Source organism: Vombatus ursinus, unplaced genomic scaffold, assembly GCF_900497805.2.
Source record: "Vombatus ursinus unplaced genomic scaffold, bare-nosed wombat genome assembly UNPS02014778.1, whole genome shotgun sequence".
NCBI lineage: Eukaryota > Metazoa > Chordata > Mammalia > Diprotodontia > Vombatidae > Vombatus > Vombatus ursinus.
In genome coordinates this window covers 56171434-56194808 of record NW_020954556.1, presented here as the reverse complement: position 1 = coordinate 56194808, position 23375 = coordinate 56171434, and the positions used below count along the sequence as shown (strand labels likewise).

The 23375-nt window shown below is 37.9% G+C and overlaps 1 protein-coding gene across 3 annotated transcripts in view; it reads right to left on the bottom strand.

The window, feature by feature from the left end:
- Positions 1 to 2356: 2356 nt before the first annotated feature.
- Positions 2357 to 23375, bottom strand: part of THUMPD2 (THUMP domain containing 2) — a 43457-nt gene continuing 22438 nt past the window's right edge. Inside the window, exons 6-11 of one of the 3 annotated variants that reach the window (XM_027865367.1) lie at positions 20495 to 20582; positions 18270 to 18341; positions 14967 to 15081; positions 5184 to 5292; positions 3343 to 3440; positions 3176 to 3250 (exon numbers count right to left, since the gene is read on the bottom strand). In XM_027865367.1, the coding sequence (XP_027721168.1) occupies positions 3246 to 3250; positions 3343 to 3440; positions 5184 to 5292; positions 14967 to 15081; positions 18270 to 18341; positions 20495 to 20582 (487 nt within the window). In that variant the 3' untranslated portion in view covers positions 3176 to 3245. Of the gene's footprint in view, positions 3441 to 5183; positions 5293 to 14966; positions 15082 to 18269; positions 18342 to 20494; positions 20583 to 23375 lie in introns of all 3 variants that reach the window. The other 2 variants (XM_027865365.1, XM_027865366.1) reach the window with 2 other exon arrangements.

Genomic DNA, 23375 nt, shown 5'->3' with positions numbered 1-23375 from the left:
TTACACTTTGTTGGGATAACATTTAAGAAGAAAGGGCCACTTTCCATGCCATGATGAGGCACTGGAGTAGAATTTTGTTGAAGTAAATTGCGTGTGTGTGTGTGTGTGTGTGTGTGTGTGTGTGTGTATGTGTATATATGTATGTGTATTTATGTAAATTTATTATGTATAGACATATATACATTTGTATATGTAGTACGTATATGTATAGACACACACATATATTGTTGTTCATCCTTTGTTTTCAAAGAGGACCAATGATGTTACAATGATGTCTTGACTTGAGTGTGAATTAGATTTAAGTGAGATAGAGTTGTTCAAAGTTGTCAGCCTCACTTTCTCTTCCAGAGTAATCAAAGCCCAGTGGCAAGACAAAAGTCAGGATGACCCATGATGGATGCAGTGGATGACCTTGGCATCTTCAATGTCTAACCAAGCTCTAAGTGGTTCGGCTAAAGAACAACAGTTCATGTATGCATGGGCGTAAGTAAACGTTTGGTCATTTTCAGTCATGTCTAACTCTGTGATCCCATTTGAGGTTTTCTTGGCAGAGATGATTTGCCATTTTCTTCTCCAGCTTATTTTACAAATGAGGAAACTGAGACAAACAGGATTAAGTGACTTGCCCAGGGTCACAGAGCTTGTATCTTACAACATCTGCTTCAGCTGCCTTCATGGCCACTGAAACAAACTGTTCTCATATGTCCATTCTGCTAGGGGAAATCTTCCCATGCTTGGGGTAGACATGTCCCTAACTCACTGACGGGTTGGAGGCCTGTTGGCTACCTGGTTAACCCATCTTCTGTAATGGTTTTTACCAAGGTGTGGTTGCTGTGCATGTTATAGCTTCTTGGAGTCACAGGTAAGAGTTGGGTGAAAGGTGGACGCTGAAGGTGGATGAGCAGCCCTCAAAAGCACTCTGTTAGCCCTCACACTAATCCTCCCTGAACACCCCAAACAGCTGGGTGGTACAGTGCATAGATCACTGGGTTTGAAGTCAGGAAGATCAGTGTTCAAATCCAGCCTAGTTGTGTGACCCTGGGCAAGTTAATGTCTGCCTCAGTTTCCTCATCTGTAAAATGGGGATAATAGAACCTACCTTGCAGGGTTGGTTAAGGATCAAATGAGATAACTGTAAAGCACTTAGAATAGTACTAGCACATAACAGGTGCTATCTGAAATGTTATCTATCATATATATGCATATACATATCTATATATGTACATAGATACATATATGTATTTACTTCTGGCAGCTAGGTGGCACAGTAGATAGAACGCCAAGCCTGGAGTCAGGAAGACTCATCTTCCGGAGTTCAAATCTAGCCTCTGATTCTTACAAGCTCTGTGACCCTAGGCAAGTCACTTAATCCTGTTTGTCTCAGTTTCCTCATCTGTAAAATAAGCTGGAGAAGAAAATGGCAAATCATCTCTGCCAAGAAAACCTCAAATGGGATCACAGAGTTAGACATGACTGAAAATGACCAAACATTTACTTACGCCCGTGCATACGTGAACTGTTGTTCTTTAGCCTAAAAGTGCTATATACAGGTAAGCAATTATGATTACTTGTGCCAAACCTTAAAATGCTATTACTGTTGTTATTACTGCTATTACTGCACCGCAACAGTGAAGCAAGATTTTATCATTCAGCATGTGTTTTAGTAATTAGACTATCGAATATACTCTTGAATAAGGGAAGATTTATTACCACTAAAAGCAAAATGTCCTCGTTTCTCAGAACTCTGGGTCTCCTCTGAAATGATGGGAAAGTGAGGAAATGGAGGTCTTTACATAAAAGAGGTGACAATTGCATAATACTTTAAAAATAAGTTTTATTTTTTATTATCCTAAATATGTTGGCACTGCTGACATCTGCATGATCAATTCACTGACATGATCCTTACTATGGATGACACAATATACTGAAAATGAAAATAATCCTCATTCTTACAAAGAAGGAAAACACAGGGTATATAAAAGTCTAGATTCATATCAAATCAGCTTCACAGAATATTTTGCCATTTAAGAAAATAAGAATTTCTATATTTATAAAATGAGCTATAATACAAAACATCCATTCTGTGCTATATCATACTTGCTTGTAATATACTTAATTTGAACTACTAAAAATATTAAAAATCTTTATTGTTTTTGATGAAATGCCTGCCTAATAAACAGTGCTTAGGGTAGTTGCACCTCATATGTTGAGAGAGCATCAGCACTAGTTCTTTAAATTTTATCATTTATAATATCATTTTTAAAGATGTTTTAGTTAATACAAAACACTAAATCTCTAATAAGCAAAACACTATGAAAGTAGACATTTTTAAGTGAGGATCTACAAATGAATGAAATGAATGAAAAAGCATTTATTAAAAATTTACTATGTGACACTAAGTGTGTTAATCATGGGTGACTCATACAAAAGTGAGATTGTCCTTGCTTTCAAAGAGCTCACACTTTAATTGGGGAGGAGACAACACATAAAAGAAAGCTGCAGTGGGATGGAAATCCTAAGAGATGGCAGATGGCAAGGCCCGGTTGATCTTTAAGTTACATTAACAGGTCAGATACAGCAGGGGTGGTATCAGGAGGGAGGGAAGAATAAAGGGTATTATTAAGCACCTACTATGTGCCATGTACCCCATGGTAAACGCTTTACAAACATAACCTTAGGAGGTACTGGTAGGGCAGATTATAAGGCCTGGTCAGTAGTCCTCTAATTCCTCAGAAAGAATAGCATTGTGACACCCATCTCAATGAAGTCATGTGAACGTTAAAGTACTCTCATTGGATTCTGGATGACTAACCAGGAGAGGGGCTCAGGAAAAGCAGAGGGTAAAGACACCCTGGTAGTTCTATTTTCCTTGCTGACTGGCCATTTGGGTAAGTTCAAGGAAACTGTGGAGGAGGTAAGGAGGGAAGAGAAGAAGAGAAGATTAGCTTCAGTGGTGGCAGGGCTTTCCACTGCTCATGTCTGTGTAATAATTTTAATGGAATTTACTGTGGCAAAATTTACTGTGGACTTTGCTATGAAGGTCATTGGTTTCCTACCAATGTACATCTAAAATAAAACTGCTAAACTTATAATCTGAAACAAATTAAGAAGGCTGTTGTAGTTCAGAATCATGAATTTTCTTATATTTTGATATGAATGCCTCGGTTCTTCCAAGGCTAACTTTGTGGCATTCCATCTGCACCAGGGTGCCAAAAAGTGGCCTTTTGTCCAACCATTCTTGTCTATCATCCTGAAAAGAAGGTGAAACATTCTCTTGAATTCTATTTTTTTCTTCAGCATTCACATACTTTACAATTTTGAATTCATTGGTGTTGTCCTTACTGGAATTCCATGTGATGTTACTCTCCTTGTAATCTTGTAGGTACTTGTGGAGGTCTTCACTAAGTAATAATACAATAGTCCCTCCAACACAAAGTACTCTGTAACAAGAAGATAGAATTGGTATGAACAGTTCATTCTTATTTTGGTACATAAAACCTAGATTACTTTATTTAAAGGATTATATGTACTTTCAAGTTAAAATTTAATTTTATCAACTTAAATCCTAGGACGTAGCTAATTAGTTACGATCTTCTATAATGCAGAGCCATTAAAAAAGTTACCAAATTCACCAGCATGAAATTCACTTTAATTATCTATTTCTATTCTATAGAAAAGGCAAGCGAAATTAACTTACATCCCAATAAATGCATGTGCAAAGTACAAGGCAATTCACATGATTCTAAAATGTTATACAGGAATAAAACCGAAAGATTATGAAGGTGATAGGACAGTACCATTAACTTAACTCAATTCTCTACAGTCTGGCTTCCAGCCGAATCACTTGACAGAAATTGCTCTGTCCAAAGTTACCAGCGATCTCTCAATTGTGAAATCTAATGGTCACGTCTCAGTTTTCACGCTCACTGACCTCTCTGCAGCCTCAGACACTGTTGGTGGCCACCCTCTCCCCTTGATACTCTCTTCTCTCTAGGTTTCTGTGACATTGCTCTGTCCTGGTGCTCCACTTATGCTGGTGACATCGTCCTCACTCTCCCTCACCCTACATGCCCAATCAGTTGCCAAATCTTTGTGTTTCTACCTCAAATACCTTTCTGTTTCGGATCCCTTTTCTCTGCTCACACAGAGAAAGCTAGTTCAAGCCCTTTTCAATTCGCCAAGATTACCGCCACAGCCTCCTAGTTGGTTTTCTTGCCTCGATTTTCTCACCACTCTAGTCCAACCTCCACAATACAGCCCTGTGACTCTGGAGGCTCCTCATTCCCTGGACCATCAAGTATACACTATGCTGGTTAGCCTTCAGCTCTTTCACTGTGCAGCCCTTCACGAGCCGGCCCTGAAGACCTTAGCCTCACCGGACGTGACCCTGGCCTTCTCTCTAATTCTCCCAGGTAACCCTCCGGCTCTGTCTCTGGGTCTTGGTGCTGGCAGCCCCCCTCCGTGCCTGGAACGTGCTCCTCTTCAAATGCACTTCAGAGAATCCCTTCAAAGACATCTCTCAAGAACCTCCTTCCACATGAAACCTTTCCTGATTCTCTCTTCTCTGCCCCCAGGCTGCTAGCGTACCCGCCAATCTACCTTATTTATATCTAACTACTTCGCATTTATTTCTTTATATTTACTCAGTATATACATAGCTTGTTGTCTATCCCATTAGAAGGTAAGTTCCTCATCAGCAGGAATTGTTTCATTCGTTGTATTTATATTCTAGGATAGTGCCCGGCACATTTGTTGTTTAATTGTTCAGTCATGTCTGACTCTACGTGAACTCACAGACATTACCATCCATGGGGTTTTCTTGGCAAAGATCCTGGAGTGGTTTGCCATTTCCTTTTCCAGTGGATGAAGGCACACAGAGGTTAAATGACTTGCTCAGGGTCACACAGCTACTAAGTGTCTGAAGTCGGATCTGAACTCAGATCTTCCTGACTCCAGGCTCAGCGCTCTACTCACTGAGCCATCTAGCTTTAGTTGGGTCATATTTAACTTTGAGATTCTAGAAAATGGCTATGGCAGACTCAGATTCAACTCATAACAAATAAGGAGATTACAGAATGAGAGATCATTTTGCTAAACCTTGTTAAATGACACATATTGAAATGACCATAAAGTCTAAACAGTATCTCCAAACAACACAAACAGTGAAAATACATTATACTTACCTTTCCATTTCATGAAGAATGCTTTTTATGTCTTTTCCTAATTTAAATTTTTTTCCAAATGGAACATCAGAAATAATAACATCAACACTTTCGGAATGTAATGGCAATTCTGTAAAAGAGAAATCAAAAGAATTAAATTATAAGACACTACTGTTTATAATCCAAACAAAAATAAAATTCAAAGAAGGGATGGTTTTTTTTCTCCTGAACCCCATAAAATGAAAATTGGTGTTCATAACTTTGTGGAAGGGGAACATTCTTAAATGATTCCAGAATCATCAAAGAAAGATCATTTTTGTATATGATTTTACATGATATGTGTACAGTTTCTGACAGAAATAATATGATGAATCCTGGATAGAGAGGGGAGGGTAACTATGTCATATGGGAATATATGTGATAGGGGAGAGGAAAGCCATATTCTGACATGTATCTCCCTCCTTTCATGGGTCTAGAATACTGCATTTAATGCCAGGAAGTAATATAATATAAAAACAAAAGGCACCAACAAAATAAAATAAAATTTAAAAATATAATGTCACTAGTGCCTGTTTAGAATGAATCAAGACTGAGGGGTAAAGCCAAGGGCACTAAAAAGTTCTCTCGTTTTGTTTTGTTTTGCTTTTTAAGCTATTTTAGAGAAGAACAGATGATTACAGAAAGGACAGGACTGCTGCTTGAGGAAGATAAAATGATGAAAATGGATGAACGAGCAAGAAGATGCTGCTCAATTATAATTTTGCTTTTGTTTTCTCTGCCAAGGAGAATGCACAATAGCCTAGAAAGGACAGAACAAATATGATTAATGGGAAGGTGATATCCAAGATAAGTAAGAGACCCCCTTATTGCACAGGATGAGTTCAATGACCAAGTCCAGTTAAAGAAGAGATATATAAAATTAGGATTGTTGAGCTGTTGCCAGTGATCTCCGAAAGACTATAAAAAACAAAAAAATACCACAGGACTGGAAAAAAAAAACCAAATATTTTAATTTTCTGAGAAAGTATGTATTCAAAATATGAGTCACTAAGTCTGAATTTGATTATTGACAAAATTCTACAGCATATCACTAAAGGGTGATTAGTGTTTGCCTTTTTATCCCCAAAGTTTAGCATACTGTACTTGACATACTGTAGCATTTAATAATTGCTTTCTGACTGATTGATCAGCAAAATATTTGAAGGGTTTTCAGATGGAGGGGGGATTACATTGGTTCTGTTCTAGAGGGCAGATCTAAGAGTCAATGGGTAGAAGTTTCAGAGGGACAGATTTCAGCTTGACATATGGAAAAAAAAAACCTTTCTAACAGTTAGAATACTTTAAAAATAGGTGAAATGTCTTAGGAAATACTAAGTTCCTCCTCACTTGTGCCCTTCAAAGGAAGGCTGGATGGTCACTTTTGTGAGTGCTACAGTGGGGATTCTTGGTCAAATTCAAGTTGAACTAGATGGCCTTTGAAGCTCTTTCCAACTTGGATTTTGTGATTTTGGTTCAGCAAGGCAGAAGGTTCCACAGAGAAAAAAATGTAAGACATGCTGTATTAGCTTCTAAAGCATGAACACTAGGTTTCTATTGCATTACTCTTTCCCATAACTATAAGGGTCCAACTCCGAGATCACTTTCCCAGATAAGTGTAACTTGTCTAAACAGAATCTTGATGACTCTTCGATCGCATTCTATTCAACTCAACAAAACTGAATAAGAAAGGAGAATTTAAACCTGTTTTCATGTCCTACTTAAAATTCTAGATGGCCAAGTCAGAAATCAGAGTAAAATGGAAAAATTGTGGATTTAGGGATTGGTACTCAGGTAAGACCATCAACGTTTATCTTAGTAGAACTGAATAAGGTTATTACTTTATTCAACAACTGCTTAAGTCTCTGAGCACCTGAACCCATGAAAGCAGAACATAAAGAAATCTCTCAAAATATAAAGTGCTTTGACTGTGCGGTCATAAATCACCTGTGCTGGATAATACAAAGCTTCCTTGTAACTAAGGTGATACAATCTTTAAACAGAAACACAGAACCCAATTTATAAACTAGTAGATAGGTAAGAAGCATAAGCTGAGTGCATTAAACCGCTGGGACAACAGGATCTATAAACTGTGAAATGTCAAACAAATAAGTAAAAAATGTCCTCTCCTTTCCATGACTGCAGGATGATTCAGAGATAGGAAAAACATTTACATTTCAGAACCATGATACATGGGATGTGGGGGGAGGAGCTTCATTCTTCTCCATCTCTCAAAGGAAAAATGAGGAGACTAACTACTGGAACCTTCAGATTAAGGCTTCTGATGACTGTCTAGGTTGACCTTTATTCATTCAACATTCAAAATTCAACAAACATATATAAAGCACTATCATGTGCACCATGTGATGAAGAATAGAGGGAAAGGGTTTATGAGTCTTCAAAAGCTTACTATCTAATTGGGAAAATAAGACATGTACAAACAAGTATTTTAACACAAACAGAATCTAAGGGTCAAAGAGAGGTAGAATATGTTCCTAGATTTCAGATGAAGAAAAAAAGAACTGGATAGCGAAAGATCAGGGGAGGTTTCATAGCAGTAACAGAATGACAGAATCTCAGGGTTGAAGGGACATTTAGACATTAGAGGTCATCTCTGGGAGATCTCTACTAAAGGGGGTGCTAATTACCTCCCAAGACTTTTACTTAGATATAAGTGTGGGGAAATTTTTTATCCCTTATAATGAGGTTGAATTTTGCCTTACTGCAGCTTCCACTCACTGCCATTGCAATGACTTTCTAATTGGTTTCTCTGTCTCAAGTCTCTCACCAATCCAGTCCATCTTACTCAGCCAACCGGCGAATGAAAAAATGGGGTGTTAGCATGTTTTATTATAAATTCTCTGGAACAGTGCTTGGTCTTTGAGTTGATCAGTGCTTAAGTCTTTCAAAGCTGATTATCTTTATAATTTTGTTGTTATTGTACAAACTTCTCCTGGTGCTGTTTACTCTGCCTCAGTTGACACAACTCTTCAAAGGTTTCTCTAAAACTACCCCTTCATCATTTCTTAAAGTACAAATAGTATGCCATTAATTTCACATACCATAACTTGCTTAGCTATTTCCCATTTGATAGTTACCTCCTTAATTTCCAATTCTTTGTTACAGCAAAAAAAACCCCAAACTATATGTTGTATATATTTATATATGTGCTTATTATATTCCCAATCAGAATGTAAGCTCCTTCAGAGTAATGACTGTTTCATTCTCTATACCTATATCACCAGCACCTAACACATTGCTAGGCACATATTAAGCACTTAACAGATGTTTGTTTGTTGACTGAATCATTGATTATTCCTAGTTTGCCTTCTGGTGCCAAAGCAGAAGTATGAAAAATGGAACAAAGATAAACTAAGGTTTATATACATAGGAGACTGAGTGAATGGTGGTGCAACAGACAGAAGTAGTAAAATCAGTAGGAAGAGCAGGTTTAGCAGGAAAGATAATTAGTCTCATCTGAGATTCCTTGATTTTGATGTGCCAGAGGAATGCCCACATGAGTGGAGTGAACTGCCAGAGATGCAGGCCTGGACCATCTAAGAGGTCAGGGTTAAGGATTGAGTTTTGGTAGCCATCTGCCTAGAAGCAGTAATTTATGTGGTGGGAATAAACTGGCGAATTAGAGAGTATAATGAGAGAAGAGATAAGACAGCCAAGGACAAGATCCTTGGGGAACAAACCCATTAATTAACCCAGCTCCACGAGCTGGTAAAGAAAAAAGAGAAAGAAGTTGTCAGTAACAACTGAGCTGGGCCATAAAAGATGACAGGCAAAATTTCAAAAGGCAAAGATGGGATTAGGGGGAAGGGAAGAAGGAGAGAATAGGACAAAGCAGTTCAAGTGGGAGGAACAGAAGAAATCAAGGTCTGATATTTGGAATTAATAATAGCATTTATGTAGATAGCACTTTATGGTTTACAAATTTCTTTACATAGGTTAGCTCATTTGATTTTCACAACAATCCTATGAGGTAGATGCTATTATTATCCTTATTTTAGAGATAAGAAAATTGAAGCTGCAGGGGCTTAAGTGATTTATCCAGGGATGTGCTGTTAGTTTTTCAGGCAAGATTGGAACTCAGCTCTGCCTAACTCCAAGTCCAGTGCTATATCCACTGTGCCACCTCAATGCTTTTCTGGAATGTGACTGTGGGACAATAGCCATTTGGTATCTGAAACTGACACCAAGAATATAGAGTCTGCATCTTCCCCCAATAAGCAATGTTTGCAAAATTATTATTTTTTTGTATCACTGAAGCATCCTACAGTTGTAGAAGCAAGAGGAATCATTTGATTTTTAAAAATAAATGTAATAGTTTACAGATCCTAAACCTTAGGTATCGCCAGCAAAATTAGATTAGTGTTACCTGCATCTCTAGTTAATGAGTAAGCTGGGTATACTCAGGTTGGTTTCAATATAGATTATGTGAGTGGAAGTATAATGGGGTGAGGCTGGAAAGGCAGTTTACGGTGACATTATGGAGAAATTTACTAAGGAATGTGCATACTTAGGATTTTTAGAGCTGAGGGACATTAGGGATAGATTTGAACAAGTAGTTTCAGGTCTCTGGACCAAAGGTCCCTCCATCTGTAAAATCTACCTCGAGTGCTCCTTCCAGCTCTAAAAAATCCCCAGTACATAAATTCCTTAGTAAAATTTTCCATAACACGGCCTTCCTCCACTTTTTGAAGGGGAGAGCTAGGGTTCAAATATACATCACTCTACATCCAGGGCTCCTTCCACAAGCCAGGAAGCCTCAGGCGTTTGGGTTTTATCCCTTCCGAAAAGACTTTCCCTTGACAGATGAGGTTTCACTTGAAGCCATTCCAAGCTACCAAAAGCCCTTGTCTTCCCTATTTACTTATTTAACTCAAAATACAGGTAGTCCTAATCACTCTAATTTCACTGAGGGAAACCTAAAGCTTAGCATCTATAAACAATTAAATCTTTAATCTGTTAAACATCAAAAAACCTATCAGTAAAAGCCTTCCTCTCCTTTTCATGATGAAAGGATAATTCAGTGGCAGGAAAACATTGTAAATTTTGAAAACTTGTTGAATCTTGGGGAAAAAAAAGCCAATCTAATCTTTCAATGACTAATTCATTAATAATACAGGTGTCAATTTCAAATGCCAGATTTTGTGTACATATATTAGATGGTAGATTTAAACTTTCTTCAATTCATTTCTTTTTTTTTTTTTAAGTAGTACATCAAATCATCTGTGACACTACATAAACTTGAAGGCAAATCTAGCTCCTTCAATCATTAAATTAGGACTTATCAAGCAGGTTGGAAGCGGAATTTTGGGAGAACATAACTGACTCTTATTTTTCCCATATTTGTTATTTTTCTTTTTCTTTCTGTGTTATGCCTCTTTAACACAAACTTCTCCTTCAACACCTCCCAAGAAGATAACAACAAAAAAAAAAAATTCAGAGGATCTCAACAGTTCAAGGAAGTCTTTCCTGTTTTTTAATCCCATCTAATAAGGCCCTGTATGGAACAGGCCCTTAACAAATGCTTATTGACCGACTAAGAAGGTACAGTTTTCTTTGGTCTACTATAAATGGCTGTGCTAATAAGGACACATTTTCCCCTCAGTAACATTTTAAGCTTCCTCTTTGTTTTCATTATGTACCTTCTCAAGCTACATGTCCAACCTGATCCTACCAACCACTTTGCAAGAAATATGTTTCTTTGCTATTCTCTCTCTGGATTGTGTAGTTCAGGAGGAGAGAATATATACATACATGTCATATGCAAAACTGTGAGACACGTCTCTCACCTACTGATGATGTATGTGTGTCACATGTGAATGCATAACCTGCAGCTTATCTGCCTATCTGTAGTAGTCTATGCTGGTTTATTGGGGCATTAGCTGGCAAGGACCCTAAACATTCTTGTGACAAGCACCTGCTCCATGCCAGGGATTCAAAAACAAAGGTGAAACATTCCTTTTTGCTATAGTTGACTTTTTTCGAGAATTGTTTTTTGTAGCTTTCATTTTTTCCCACTAGTGTTATATTTCTTGTTGTGGGAGGAGCTCTCATGAGATTATCTTTAGTAGCTTCCCAGAGTAGCCAAAATGACTGTTTTTTTTTTTTTTTTTTTTTTTGGTACTTTCCAAGAAACTAAATAGTTTTCCTAGGGATGTAGGATGGACTTAGCTAGAATTTTAAGTTAGAGTTTTATGTAATCAAACATAGACAAGTCTCTATTCTAGGCAGCAATGCTTGTGATTTAGAACAGGAAAAGATCAATTAATATACGTTTTGGAGATAGTAAAGATAGGGATATACTGTTTTGCATGAAAAAAATAGATAATGCCAATGAAAGACATTTTGCTGAATTGAATCGCTAGCTCATAATGAGATTTCTGATATGGACAATTTGGTTCAGGTTTTGGAAAAAGAAACATCACAGACTACTTACAAGGCTCCTCTTACATATGGAAATATAGGCATATTGTATTTATATGTGCATATGTATAACATACATAGATATATACACACCATATTTATATGTGTGAGTATGTATGCTTATATACATATATATCTCTGTGTGTATATACACACACTTCCATATGTAGGAGTGCTATAGTGCTGGCCCATAGTAGGCACTTACTACTTTTTGATTTGATTTATCTCTATTTTTATAATCTTCCATAGAGAGTCTGCCTGGTGAACTATGAAGGCTGTCTGCTGGTTCTTTTTTATATTTTCTAGCCATTTATTTTGAAACAGTCATACTGTTTTATCTCCTAAGCTAATTAAATCTACTCTATTTTACAATGCTATTTGAGTCAGGTGATTATATTTGGCTTATTCTTTCAAATTGCTGGGTTTTTTTTCTTCAGGCTAACAATACATTTATATATACAGGGTGTCCCAAAAGTTTTAGTGCAGTTTTAAGCTTACATACACACACATACGTAAACATGTATGTACGCAATGCACATGCATATGTGTACCAAAGTCTTAGTGCAGTTTTAAGTAAACTGCACTGTCTTTTGGGACATCCTGAATATATGTATAAATGTATGATTAATCTGGAAAAAAAATGTGAGGGTTTGAAAGAGAAGACCAAATAACACCTGTCTCAAAGGGCAATGGAAAGTCACAAAGTAGATTTAAGTAGAATAGGGGATAAAAGAAACAGCCTCAATGTTTAAAAATAAGTATCCAGAAAATATAAAAAGGAACCAGCAGACAGCCTTCACAGTTCACTGGGTAGAACCTCTATGGAAGATTATGAAAAGATAGATAGGTAAAGGCAACAAGCATTAATTGTCTCCTATGTGCCAGGCACTGTGCTAAGCACTGGGAATACAAAGAAAAGAAAAAGACAGTTCCCGCTCTCAAGGAGCTCACAGTCTAACGGGGGACACAATGTACAAACAAGATTTAAGAAAATAAACTGGAGATAATCTCAGTGGGAAGGTACCAGCTTTAAAGGGAACAGGGAAAGGCTTCTTGCAGAAAGTGGGATTTTAGCTGAGACTCGAAGGAAGCCAGGGAAGCCAGGAGGCAGAGATGAGGTAGAATGTTCTAGGCTTGGGGGATAGCCAGAGAAAATGCACAGGTGGTAAAGTTGTAGGGACGCAACCTGTGCAAGTAGACAGAACTATTTATGTTGATGAGACTAGGAATTCATCAAAGTAGGGAAGTGATTCAATAAATCATGAATATATTTCTGTGCCATTTACTGTAATTCTCATTCTTGTACATATTGTGCCACTAAGAATTTCTTTGTTTTGCAGATTCAGAGAAGGCAGAACCAAAGCCAATGAACAGAAATCACAGAGAAGTCTCATGTCAACAACTATGTGCTGGACAGTTCCATCTGCAGGATGGGAGCTCTAAATAAAAAACAACAAAAACCCGATAGTCTGAGGTGTTCATGAATGTAAAAGATTGTTTTGTGGATCACAGAACTATCTGAAGGCTCCTCAAGTCATTTCATTTGATCCTTATCTAAAGCATGAATTTTGTCTAAAAGATCCCTGAAAAGTGGTTGTTTAGCATTTTTGCTTCCTCCAATTCTGGAAAATTCACTAATCCTGGAGGAATTTCATTACATTTTTGATAGCTCTTAAAGTAATAATAATAATAATAATAAAGACAGTAATAGCAACTGGTATTTATGTAGTACTTTGAGGTTTGCAAACCATTTTAAAATATTATTTCATTGTATCCTTACAACAAGCATGGGGAGTAGATGTTAGTATTATCTTCATTTTACAAATAAAGAAACTGAGGCTGAGTTTAAGTGACTTGCCCTCAGTCATACAAACATATACATAAGCATCTGAGGCAGGATTTGAAATCAATTCTCCCCGATTCTAGGTCCAGCATACTACCAACTGTACCATATAGCCATCTCCAATTGTTAGGGCATTTTCCCTTATATTGAATCAAAATCTACTTTCCTGTAATTTCCACTTACTGGTCCTAGTTCACTTTATTGGGGTTTAATAGAATAAGTTTAATTACTTTTTTACATGAGAACACTTCAAGTATTTGAAGACAGCTATCATGTCCTTTTAAAAACTTTTCTTCCCTCTTAATAAATGACTCTCGAATTAATATCCCTAGTTCCCTAAACTAAATCTCTGTATTGCCTATTTCTGAGTCCCTTCAGTATCCTAAGCATCTGTTTCTCCATGGGATCTAGATCATTAATTTCTCCTTTAAAAATATGGTGCCCAGAACTGGACACAATACTTGCAATGTAGTCTGACAAAAGGAAATTACTCCAGGACTACCAAATGAACATTTGCAGACCATTAAAAGCCCTACTCTCTTTTCACATAAAATATTTCCCAATCAAACTATCATCTTCCTATCTTGCATTTATATAGCTGATTTAAAGAATTCAAGCACAGACCTTTGCAGTTATACCTGTTAAATTTCCTCGTTACCCTCCAGCCTTTCATGATGTTCTTGGATCATGATTTCATTGTCAAGTGTATTAGCTATCCCTCTTTGCTTTGTGTCATCCATAAAATTAATAAGCATGCATATGATTTATGGATTTATCCAAGTCACTGATTAAAATGATCAGGGTGAGGTAGTGAATTCTCCATTATTGGAAGTGCTACAACTGATGCTTATAGAAAATCAGTCAGGGACACTGCTGAGGAGAGTCTGACCTGGGGTGTGAGGCCCGTCTTCTATGGGCTCTAACACCACTACAATTCTATGAAATCTCATTTCTAGTTCTGCTACGGTCAAGTACTTTTTTATTTATATGCCTGAATATGCAACTGGTTTGGTAATTTCTTGCTATCACAGAATTATTGCAAGAGGGAAAAAAAAGATTAAATATACTACATGTCCTAAAGTTATTGAAAAACATTCAATGAATTATTGGCCTTTTGTTTTCCTTTTAAAATCCATTCTAAGTGATATGTGATTATAAAAAATTTTCAAATCCATTAAACACTGGGTTGGACATATCCAATGGGCCTCAGATTGCCCTTCTGAATAAGTGTGTAGGAAAAATTGCTGATTATTCAAATGATACTTCCCAAGAATAAATCATCTGAAGAATATTACAATCTCTTTTCTTTTAATAACTACAATAATACTGAGATGAATTCAGTATAAATTCCAGTGATAAAATCTTTTTGATTCCTTAAGAAATATGCTTTCCTAATAACATATAGAAAATCAGTTTTGCTTTACAATGTACTGACCCTAAGCTATACCCTAATTTTGATTACATTTGTATTTTGGATAGCTTACCTGTTACACAGAACTTAAATAATTCTATTCTGTCCATGAGACCAGCAGATTTCAGATTGTCACAAGCACCCAGTAACTGTGAGTCACTTACATCAGCACCCAAATAACTGGCATTCTGTGAAGGAAAACAGATTTTTGAAGAATAAGTAAAATTATGATATATTTTGTTTATCTAAGCAAGTCTATTTCCATTTTCTTAAACAATAAAAGAGGAAAACACATATTTAGCAAAACTAAGGACGTTTCAAAAAAAACCTGATGTTATATTAGTAAAACCTGATGTCTACATTAGTAAAGAAAAAAATTCATTTTGATGTGTTAATGCTGCTGTTAACAATATAATATAAAAATCTTCATTGGTCAAGTAGGATATCGAGAAAAGGAAGCCACAGTCACAAAGGGCATCATGGCATCACTTTTAAGAACAGATCATGCCACAATAACCTCCTTTCCTTTTTAATAGGGTTATTGTAGATAGAGGTGTCAAATATAAAGCAGAGAGGTCTAATCCAGATTAAAATGTAATTGGGAAACATTTAACAAAGTAAAAATAATACAATGGAACACAGATAATGTTAGTTTGTGGTTTTCTAAGTCAACACATGACTGTAGAGATCTTTATGCAGGGTTTAGTGGCCCTGATTCTATTTGAATTTGATTCCACTGCTGTAGATAATAGTCTACCTAGATCTAGCAAATTATCAGACAAAATTGCTCATTCTGTTCTTGTGGACAAGATTACAGTAGACTTGGCAGCAGATTGGAATGATTAAGTAGATTCAGAACTGGTTGAATGGCCAGACCCAAAGAACAGTCATAAATAGTTCACTGTCAACAGAGGAGGTTTTTAATAGACTGTTCCAGTGACAGGGGTGTGGCTAGAGGGTATATGGCATTTTTATCAGTTATCTGGGCAAAGACAAAGAAAGAATGCTCGTCAAATTTGCACATGACGTAAGGCTGGGACAGATATATACCAAACTGCATGCCAGAGTCAGGATTAAAAATATCATGACAGGTTAGAATGTTAGGCTGAATCAAATAGTAGCTGTTTGTTTGAAAAAGACTGGAGGGTTTTGGTGGAAAGGCCATACCATATTGTGGGGAAAATGCTCTGAAGTCAGAGGGCATGGGTTCCCATTTTCACTCTGCTACTTACTACCTGGGTGACTTTGGTCAAGTCACTTACCCTCTCTTGGGCTTCAGGTTTCTCATCAGGAAAAGAAAGGGGCTGGGCTAAATCAGGGATTCTTCACCTGGGATCTGTGAACTAGGTTTAAAAAAAAAATCTCTATTTCAATATAATTGGTCTCCTTTGTAATCCTATGTATTTAACATTTAAAAACATCTTTCTGAGAAGGGATGGTCCATAGGTTTCACCAGTCTGTTGCCAAAGGAGTCCATGACATAAAAGAGGTTGAGAACCCCTGATTGATGGACTCTATGTCCTTTTCAGCTCAAACTCTGAAATCCTATGGTTCTCAATATGAGCCAGCAGTGTGACGTGGTAGCCAAAAGGCAAATATGAAGTTACTCTGCTTTAGGAGAGCTACTCTGCCAAAGGCAAGGTGGTATCATATGCTTGCTGTGTTCTCATCTAGTCGGACCTCATCTGGGGTACTGTGTCCAGTGTTGGGCACCATATTTTAGGAACAACATTGAAAAGCTGGAAAGAGTCAACAACAGGTCAACCAGCATGGTGAAAAGCTTTGAGATAGTGCTATTGGCTGAAGCAACAATGTTTAGCTTAGACAACACAACTCAATCCATCTTCCATTCAACTGTGATATTCTTAAAGCACAGGTATGACTCTTGTCTGCTCAGTAAACTCCAGTGGCTTCCTATTACCTTTAAAACCAAATACGAATTCCACCATTGGGTATTGAAATCCCTTCATGACCTGGTTCCAACTTACCCTTTCAGTCTTGTGACATCACCCCCTTTCTCATAATCATTATTCTAGCCAAACTAGCATTCTTCCTGCACCTTACACAACAACCTACCTCTTATCTTCCAGTCTTTGCACTGATTGTTCCCTGTGCCTAGAACACATACCCTTCTCCTCTCTACCTCTTAGAATATTTAGTTTCTTTCAAAATTCAATTCTAACACCACCTCCTCTGTGAGGCCCTTCCTGATGCCCCGGGTGTTAGTGACTCCTCTTTAAAGTACCCTGCAGTTATTTTGGGGCACATTATTTAGTCTTCTAGAATGTAAGTTAGCTGATAGCAGGGGCCACTTCCTTTTCGTCTTTGTGTATCCAGTGCCTAGCCCAAATCCTGGCACATAATGGCCTTTTAAAATGCTGGCTGATTGATCAACATGATAATTATCTTCAAGTATTGTCATATGGAAGGAAAAGCATATTAATGCTACCATTACTTATGCAAGTATTTTATCCTATAATACCATAAACTCCTTAAGGTAAGGAACATATCTACCCCTATTATCTAAAATAGTAGTACTTTTCATATAAGTGTTTAACAAAGGTTTGTTGAACTGAATTTTTCAAACATTTGTACATTTTCCTAAAATGGTAAAAGAAACAGATAATCCAATCATTATTGGTTCTGGAGTACATTAGGCCTTGCTTCCGAAAGAACTCATTACCTGCTACTGTGCACTATAATAGGTCTCATGAAAGGCACAAGAGAAATAAAATACAGTACCTGCTTCAGACACTTTTAATTGAATTAGAGATAAGCTATACATGTATGCAAAACAACCAAAGAAGAATTATAAAGCTTATATACATAAGCTTATAATAATTTGGTGTGCAATTATTTTCCTACAATAAATTTATCTAATTATTTATTAGTCTATTTACAGTAGTTTGTATTACACTGCAGGGAAGGGGAGGTATCTTGGGAATGACAAATATGCTATAGCTAAGAGCCATGGATTTGGAGTGAGTAGACCTGGGTTCAATTCTTGCACTCTTGCACACACACATCACCTTGGGCAAGCCAGTGAACCTCTTTGGTGATAAACTTCCTTATCTGTACAGTGAAGGTGTTGGATTAAATGACCTTTAAAGACCTCACTCTAAATCTAAAGTACTATAATTTTTATTAAAAAAAGTAATTTACCTGTAAATAATTGAGGATTGGCTGCACAGAACTGTATTCATGTAAATATCCTTGGTGTAATGGACAGAGAGTTGCCTTCAGAGTCAGTCAGGCCTGGGTGTGAGTTCTGCCTCTGACACACACACGTTGGGTGACCCTGAGCCAATCACTTAAAATCTCAGTGGCCCAAATGGCTCTAGCACTAGTCAAAAACCCACTTAGCTTTAAAACTTACTGGCCATTCCTTGGCAGCTTCCAACAGGATTGTTCCAAGTCCACACATTGGATCCAAAACTACTGCACCAACCTACAGAAAGAAAAAGTGATTTGTGACAGTCATAGTGGAGAAATACCCACATTTATGTCTCCTGTGGCAGTATGCAGATAAACACATACAGCACAAAGGGAAAGTAACCGGGGAAAAGCACTGACAACAAGAGAGATCAGGAAAGGCCTCAAGTCGGTAAGATGCACTTCAACTAAGCTTTGAAGGAATTCAGGCATTCCAATAGGAGGGCATTACAGGCACAGGGAACAGCCTATGCAAAAGCAAAAAGTGGGGAGATGGAATGACTGACACGCACATGGAACAGCCAGCAGACCAGTCCAACTACAATGAAGCTCAGGTATGTGTTCCTATGTGTGTGCAGTAAAGTGAAATAAGTCCATAAACAGCTAGAGCCAGATTACAAAGGGTTTTAAGAGGCAGCAAGGTAGTGCAATGGATAGAGCACTAGGCCTGGAGTCAGGAAAACCTGGGTTCAAATCCGGTCTCAGATAGTTCCTAGCTGGGTGACCCTGGATAAGTCACTTAACCTCTGCCTGCCTCAGTTTCCTCATCTTACAGATGAGGATTATAACAGCACTAATCTTCCAAGGTTGTTGTGAAGATCAATCAAGATAATAATTATAAAGCACTTAGCACAGTGCCTGGCACATAGAAGGTACTACATAAACTCTAGCTGTCATCATTAAGTGTTAAACACAGGACTCTTTCATTCATTGCTTTTGGCAGCTGCGTAGATGAGTTGGAGGGTAGAGGACAAAGGCAGACAGACTAATTAGACAGCTGTCATAGTAGTCTAGGGAAGAAGTGATGAGAGTCTGAACTGCAGCGGTGTCTGAGTGGAGAGAATAGAGAGACGTCTTTGCATGGGCAGTCAGTCCTCTAATATCCGGCCTCCTCAGCTGGACCTCCTATTTACACTGTGTTTATTTGCAAGTATAGAGTTGTTTGTATATCGTCTCCTCTGTTAGAGTATGAGCCCCTTGGGGGCAGGGGCAATGTTTTTGCCCTTGTTTGTATCTGCAGCACTTAGAATGCTGATCCAGAGCACTGAATATGATGTGACTGATTGACTTAGCAACTCATTGGATATGGGTCCTGAGAGAGAAGGAATAACCAAGGATCACACAGGTGGAGAACACGGGTGATTGGAAGGATGTGGAACCTTTGAAAGAAACAGGGAAGTAAAGAAAAAGGGCAGGTATAGAGAGAAAAAAAGATAGTAAACTCTATTTTGGATATGCTGAGTTTGAGATATCTGTGGAATGTCCAGCAGGAGATATTCAGCAGGCAGATGGTGACAGACGGAGGCTTATGAGAAAGATAAGGGTAGAAAGTTTTATGCAGTAGCTAGGTGGTGCAGTGACAGAGCCTTGGACCTGGAGTCAGGAAGACCTGAGTTCAGATCCCTCCTCAGACACTTACTACCTGTGTGACGCTGGGCAAGTCACTTAAAATCTGTCTGCCTTAGTTTTCTCAAATGTAAATGGGGAGAATAACAGTACCTACCCAGCAGGGTTGGTGTGAGGATTAAAATGAGATGTCTGTAAAGCACTTAGCACACTGTCTGGCACACAGTAGGTACTATATGAATGCTAGTTATTACATTTGAGGGAACTAAGACAAAACGGGTTAAGTGAGTTAATCAAGGAAGTCTAAAGTATAAAAGGATTAGCAATGAAGGCCCAGTTGGAATTAGGTAACAAATTTGTAGTGGACCCAGTCAGCACCATAGAATGATTTCCTCCAAGGGTGTTCAGTAGTATGAGAAATAGAGAAAGGAGATGGAGGAAAGGATGGGATAGGGAGAGAAATGATCTAGAGTTGGTTAGTGTAGAGAAAGATATTTTTTTTTTATACCAGGAAAGTAAAAGAACAGAATAGAGTATATAATTTCAGATACCAAATATTCATGTTTTTGTGAAATAGTAGATGACATGAGAAAGTCTGAAATTGTCTTTACTCTTGTTTGTAACAGGAATGAATATTTTAAATGAGTTTGCTAAAATCTATAACCTAAATAGCTTTTAATAAGGGGATAGAGATGAGTACCAGTGTGGTGAATTTTATTTCCCCATTAAGCATTAAGATATATTTCTTGTGCCCATCTTTGAAATTTTTAATTTTCAAACCAAAAGTAATTCCTGTTTACAACAATGACATTTTTTCCTTACATTGATTTCAGCAAGAGATGCTATTGTCCAAGCTATAGTAGAACGAAGTCCCGCCACCTTGATATAATCTCTGCTTGCCAAAGGAAGCCTACAAAAAATTTGGTCACAGGGTCAACAAGACTGGATGCCAAATTAATACACATTAATGAAAATGTGAAGCAAGGAACAGTGATGTATTCTCATATATTCACAGACATGCAATAAAATATTTAAAATAGTACATTGTTTTTAACTTTATGATATAAACACATTTGTTACTTGGTGGAGTTGGTCTTGAGGCATTCTAGATAAGTGAGTTTTCTAGGCAACTGAAATTAATTAGGTAGGCAGGATAGAAGAGTGGAAAAAAATATTGAACTAGGAGTCAGTAGACCTTGTTTCTTGTTCCAGAATGGCCACTTACAAGCCACAGAACCCAGGGCGTTCACTTGCCTTTTCTGCAGGTGAGTTTCCAAGGTTGTTTTGAGGATCACAGAATCTTAAAGTCTGAAGGGTCATCTAAAACCATCTACTCCAGCACCCACACATATGAACAGGAATCTCCCATTCATATAACATAAAGGTGGTTTATAAAGACTTTGTTTGAAGACCTCCAAAGAGGCTCAGAGAATCATAGACTTAGAGCTCAAAGGAATCTTAGAGGTCTTCTAATTCAAGTTCTTCATTTTTCAGAAGAAACTGAACCCACAAAGGTTAAGAGACTTGCTCAAGGGCATATAGTGCCCCCAAGAGCTGGGATTTGAATCCAGGCCTCTGCCTCCAAATACAGAGTTCTTCCTACTATACCACAGCAAGGGAGATCCCCATCACTTCTGAGACTGTGCCTTGTGCTTTTGAATAGCACTAATCATCAGAAAGTCTTTCCTCTCATCAAGCCTGATTTTGCCTCTGCAAATTCAACCCACAATTCCTACTTTAGCCCTCTAGGACCAGGCAGAATGAGTCTAAATCCTCTTCCATGGGACAGCCCTGTAAATACCTGAAGTCAGTTAATGTGTCTCCCACAAAGTCTATTCTCAAGGCTAACACCCTACTATTACTATTTGGGTTCCGCCATTTGACCAATTCCAAATCTTCCCAACTGTACTATCATCTCTCTCACATCTGTCTACCTTTTCCACAGAGAGGCCTAGCCTTGAGGGTACAGTCCCCCAGCCTTTCTTTATGGTTTCAAACCCTTATAATTTCCTCTCTCACCCCCATGTCTTTAACACTGGCTGTTCACCCTGCTGCTGTTGCTCTCCCTCTTCACCTCTGTGCCTCAGACTCCCGAGTTTCCTTCAAAGCTTCGTTCAAGTGCTGCCTTCTAAATGAAGTCTTTCCTGATCCCCCAGGAAGCTTTGCTTTCACCTCAAAAATTACCTTTTACTTATGTTGGATATATTTCTATATATCCATGTTGTTTCACTGATAGAATGCAAGCTTCTTGGGGGCAGCGATGGTTTCATTTTTGTCTTTGTATCTTTTTTTTTTTTTTGGTGAGGCAATCGGGGTTAAATGACTTGCCCAGGGTCACACAGCTAGTCAAGGATCTGAGGCCAGATTTGAACTCAGGTCCTCCTGACTCCAGGGTGGGTGTTCTATCCATTGTACCACCTAGCTGCCCTGTTCCCTCTTTTAAATGGGTTGTTACAAGATTAATGCTGATAACACACTTTATTGATTGAAATACAGGTTATAATTGAACACGGGCTCCACTTCCCCAAATGAGATATTTTAGAGGAAAATATATACAGCAGTGAAATGATAATCATACATAATTAGTGAACAAAAACCATATATTTACTAAGAAAGATATAAAATTGATGAAGGTCACAGGGGCTCCATGCATGACTTGAAGCTGCCCAAAATGGACCCAAGGGAAGGGGTCCTGGCATCAAGGTTGGCAGGAAGCAGGTATTGCTGGCAAATGCAGAGACCCTTATCGAAGTGAGAAACATTTTAAAAAGGCTTTGTCATTGCTGTTGTTCAGTTGTGTCCGACTCTTTGTCACCTCCACTTTTTGGGGGTGGATTTCTTGGCAAAGATACTGGGATGCTTTGCTACTTCCTTCTCCAGTAGATTAGGCAAACAGAGGTTAAGTGATTTGCCCATGGTCACAATGCTAGTGAGTGCCTGAGGCTAAATTTGAATTCAGGTCTTCCTGATTCCAGGCCCAGTGCTTTATCTACTATCTAGCTGCCTCTAAGGCAAAGATTAAGTGACTTGCCAAGGGTCACACAGCTACTGAGTGCCTGAGGCCACATTTGAACTCTGACCTTCCTGACTCAATGTCCAGTGCTCTAACCACTGAGTCATCTAGCTGCCTCTTTTAAAAGATTAATAGGGACAAACTGAAATTGTAAATTTCTTGAGGGTAAGAACTAGGTAATTAAAAAAAAAATTTTTGTGCCTAGCATCTGCATGGACTGCAGAGAGTAGATGATAAATAAATATTTGTTGAATCGAACTAAATTAATTCTACACACGACCTCTCTGTTTTAGCGCAACAAACTAGAGACAGAGCAGACAAAAACACAGCTGAAGCATAATTGTAAATTGTTCTCAGGTTTTCTATAAGTTGGATTTGGGAGAAAACATGAGGCCTATATTAAGACCAATGAAGCAATATAACTACACTGAATTAAAAATATCTGGGAACTCTGTATGAATATTTGCTATAGATACTGTAGACAGACTTCATCTATCAGGAAGAAGGCTGAACAAGTCTCAAACTTTACTCTGGCCTGAGGTCTACTATATGGCCTAGTTTTTTTGATCAGATGAAGACATATTTGAATAAACAAACCTTTGTGAAGAGAAACAAAGATTTAGAGAGCAACAGTAAAAATGGACAAGCTCTATAAACTGAAGTCAAACATGAAATGTAAGTTTGAGAACA